At 45.5% G+C, this 4,164-nt stretch overlaps 1 protein-coding gene across 1 annotated transcript; it reads left to right on the top strand.

The window, feature by feature from the left end:
* Positions 1 to 1,757: 1,757 nt before the first annotated feature.
* Positions 1,758 to 3,954, top strand: sox21b (SRY-box transcription factor 21b). Its single transcript, XM_049728711.2, has 2 exons — positions 1,758 to 2,017; positions 2,094 to 3,954. The coding sequence occupies exon 2, from the start codon at positions 2,110 to 2,112 to the stop codon at positions 2,842 to 2,844; it is 735 nt and encodes a 244-aa protein (XP_049584668.1). The 5' UTR covers positions 1,758 to 2,017; positions 2,094 to 2,109; the 3' UTR covers positions 2,845 to 3,954.
* Positions 3,955 to 4,164: the final 210 nt, after the last annotated feature.

Raw genomic sequence — 4,164 nt, forward strand, 5'->3', positions numbered from 1 at the left:
TTTCATTTCGAGGGAGTGACGGGGGAATCAAACGTGTGTGTGATCTTCTCTCTTAATAGAGGAGAAAGTCCCCATGGGCTTGTTGTTACTGCTGTCTCCCTCTATTTATTTGCAGGCTATTTTTTTTTTTTCTTCTATTCAAGCCTTGTGTGCGCTGAGGTGGCTCCGTCTCAGAGGCTGGAGCCATGCAGGTATAATTTTCCTCGCGCTCACTAACTCATCGTGAATTATTGAAGTGTTATTTCCGGCCTGACAACAAGGGCTTGGAAGGATGGGAAGACCGCAGGTGAGAGGAGGGTTTATGTTATTATTGTGATTTCCCCCCCCCTTTTGTCTGTGATAGATTCTAAAAAAACAAACAAAAAAAACTTGAAATGTATTTGTGTGTGTGCGTGTGCGTGTGTGTGTGTGTGTGTGTGTGTGTGTCTGTCATTATGTGTGCGTGCAAAACAAAAACACTGACCAAAACTGGAAGAAATTCAATATGTGCAAAGTGTTGGATGATAAGGCCTAAAAACCAAATAAAATTTAAGGCTGAAATGAATTGTCTGAAATTAAGAAATTGAATTTGAACCTTTGTAGGGGGGGAAAATAATAAATAAAACATTATTAAATGGCTCGATCATGCATACAAAAACAGTCCAAAGTATTAACTCTCATCTGATACGAAGTGAAAATAATTCACATTTTTTCCCGTTTTGTGTCATCCTGCAGAGAAATTCATAGGAATTCAGTGTGCGCGTGTGCGTGTGTGTGTGTGTGTGTGTGTGTTTGTGAGTGTGCGTGCGTGTGCGCATATAGTGTGTGTGTGTGTGTGTGTGTGTGTGTGTGTGCGTGCGTGTGTGTCTCACATGCACTTGCCCAAGATGCTGATAATCCTTTCCACCAAGCAATTGAAACACAATAAATAATAAAACTATTACCTTCTGAGAGCAAGCTTTAAAATAATTTCTAGTAAACAAGAGGATTACTTATGACTTACTCATGACAAAAAAAAACGCCTAATTATGCATAATGGTTACATACTTTATTGTACTATGAATTTTAATATTTTAAAAGAGAAACAACTGTGAATTTAATTAAAATGTTTTACCTGCAGAGATAATTTGGCGTTTATATTTTCCAAGGCCTCTGCTATTCCTTTATTATTATTTTTTGGGGGACAAATAATAATGGAGAGCAGAGACGGAAAGTGAGAGAGGGGAAAAAAAAAAAAGCCCACTCCAACCAACAATTTACCCCACAAGTCCGAGCTGATAAGTGTAATAATTGCGAAGTTGTGAATCGGATGGCTGCCCTTGGGAGGGTCTTTTGAAGTGAAAAGAGGGGAAATAGGGAGAAGGAGGAGGGGGGGGGGGGCTTTGGTGGTTTGAGGAAAGTAATTAATTTCACCGAACCCGATTAGAAACACTTCAGACCTCCTCAGTGGCTCAAAATTGTTGCCAAATGTGACAATATTAAAGAGTGGGTTAGTACTTAAAAGGTGTTGGTGGTGGGTGAGGTGGGGCTAAAGGCAGGTGAGGCCATGCGAGGTGAACAAGCACGCCAAAAGATTTTGCGCGCTCGTGCGTAATGGACTATTACGCGCGCATTAATAGAAATAAAAACGGACGCTTTTATTAGGGGATAAAGTGATCGGGGTAACACTGCGCCTTTTGAGCATCCTTTTAAAACAGAAGGATGGGAATTTAGAGGGAGGAAAAAGAGGGGGGTAAAAAGGAGCGTCGATCGCGTGCTGGTGGCGTTCTGGTGCGCATGCGCCACTAGGCACTTTCACTACCTGCCACACATGCAGTATTTCACACGGGGCTACGGAGACTTGTCAACCACTTGCGTGCGCGCTGCTTCTGGTGCTGGACGACACGCGGAGGACAACGCGACAAGACTGCGTGTTTTTCTACCCACTGTTGTTTTGCTTTAACGTGGACGCGAGGATGAATAGGAGAATACAACACTTATTTTAAGGAGTTCTCTTTTTGTTGCAGAAGATAATCGGGATGAAGAATTAAAGAATTAAGTAAGTAAACCACTCGTGGCGCTTATTATTAAGAGTGAGTGCATTTATTTACGTGCGCGCGCGTTCATTCCTCTAGAGAGTTCGTGCCAAGTATGTCTAAACCGATGGATCACGTCAAACGCCCGATGAACGCCTTCATGGTGTGGTCCAGAGCCCAGCGGAGGAAAATGGCCCAGGAGAACCCCAAAATGCACAACTCTGAGATCAGCAAGCGGCTGGGCGCTGAGTGGAAACTTCTGACCGAGTCTGAGAAGAGGCCCTTCATCGACGAAGCCAAGCGTCTGCGCGCCATGCACATGAAGGAGCACCCCGATTACAAGTACCGACCCCGGCGGAAGCCTAAGACCCTCATGAAAAAGGACAAGTTTTCCTTCCCGGTGCCCTACAACCTCGGGGAGCACGACGCGCTCAAAGTCAGCGGCATCTCCGCCGGAGGGCTACCCGAGAGTATCATCGGCAACCCGGACAAGGCGGCGGCGGCAGCGGCGGCCGCGGCGGCCCGGGTCTTCTTCAACCCGTCCATGTCCACGAACCCTTACTCCTTTTTCGACCTGGGCTCCAAGATGAGCGAGCTCTCGCCGCACTCGTTCCCCTACGCGTCCCCGCTGGGCTACCCGCCGAGCGCAGCCAGTGCGTTCGCGGGGAGCGGCGGCGCCGGGACGCACATTCACTCGCACCCGTCCCCCGGGAACCCTGGCTACATGATCCCTTGCAACTGCACGGCGTGGCCCTCCACCGGACTCCAGCCGCCCCTCGCGTACATCCTGCTCCCCGGGATGGGGAAGCCACAGCTCGAACCTTACCCCGCCTACGCAGAGGCGTTATGATCGACCCCGCGCGAGATTAAAACAAAACAAACTATCGATTGGTTTGATTTACGCATGCACAAACTTGAACATGTGATGACGTGTGCATTTATCACATGTATATGGATGATTGCCTTTATTTAAGGTCTCCGTGAGAACTCGCCAAACTTCTGCCAAATAACTCACGAAAGAGGGAGGGGGGAAGGTGACACTATAATTTGCACCTGTTGGAGCTGGGACTGGTTCGTGCGTTCATCATGGGAGGATTGTGACACACTTGCAAAACAAAACAAAAAAAACATGTACAAAAAAAGTCAGTTTATTTAGTGTTCCGAGAAACCCAAGCAAGGACATTTCACTAGCATCATGTGTACGTGTAGAGCACGGGTGGGGAATCTTTGCAGTTTTGATGAAGTCCTCCAGGGCCATACAAAATTTACAGTACAATGGAACAAATGTTCATTATTCCAGTTTATGCGCAGTTAAAGGTTTTGGGACTTTTTATAACGGTTCCTTTACAATTGCATGGCCGCCCTGATCCAATGCTTGGGCCGTTTGTGGCCCACGGGCCTTGGATTCCCCACCCTTGATTTAGAGTTTTTAAACCCTTTTCTAGATGTCTGTAATATTTATTGTTTAGTGGAATCTATGGTGAGCAAATAAAAAGGACAAGACTGAATTTGCACATGAGACGTTTTAAGAGGACGTAATTTATTTTATGGCCCTTCAGACCCCGATTTAAACGCCCCCCGCTCCGAAAAAAACCCACACACTTTCCTCTTGTGTCATGTGCAGGGATTGCAAGAAAATCGTTTTTTAAAAATAACTAACTCGTACAACATTTCTGTGTTTTCTTTTGTGTCACCTGTTGAGAAACGAATCACAAGAAAGTAATAATCATAATAATAAACCCGAATAGAATTAAAAACGAATCGGTTTTTGATGTGATTAACATCTTTTTTTCCCCTCGTTCTGTGAAGTCCAGGTAAAGTGTAAAATACCCCCTCCTCGTAAAACGGTCGCTTTTGTACGGTCTCAATGAGGGTGTATTTATTTAAAGTGCATGCACCCTTAAAAGTGCATTTATATAATCTGAATTAAAACGGACGTACAACCTGCTGATGTTCTCAACTACGTGTTTGTGTGTGTTGAATTTCAATCCAGGCCCCCTTTTACTAGATTACACTGGGAGATTAATTCATAAGGATCGGTGCGATTATGCAAAACTAATTTGGACAGTCCAGGGATAATTATCTCCGTCGCGGTTAATTAAACCCTTTGAGTGGCGCTCCGCGTTTGCAACACCCGTGGAACTTCCTCCTTGGGGGGACAGCCCACCCA

Source organism: Syngnathus scovelli, chromosome 8 (genome assembly GCF_024217435.2).
Source record: "Syngnathus scovelli strain Florida chromosome 8, RoL_Ssco_1.2, whole genome shotgun sequence".
NCBI lineage: Eukaryota > Metazoa > Chordata > Actinopteri > Syngnathiformes > Syngnathidae > Syngnathus > Syngnathus scovelli.

Excerpts from the sequence above, each read along its gene's own strand:
- sox21b (XM_049728711.2), top strand. The coding sequence starts at position 2,110 with ATGTCTAAACCGATGGATCACGTCAAACGCCCGATGAACGCCTTCATG.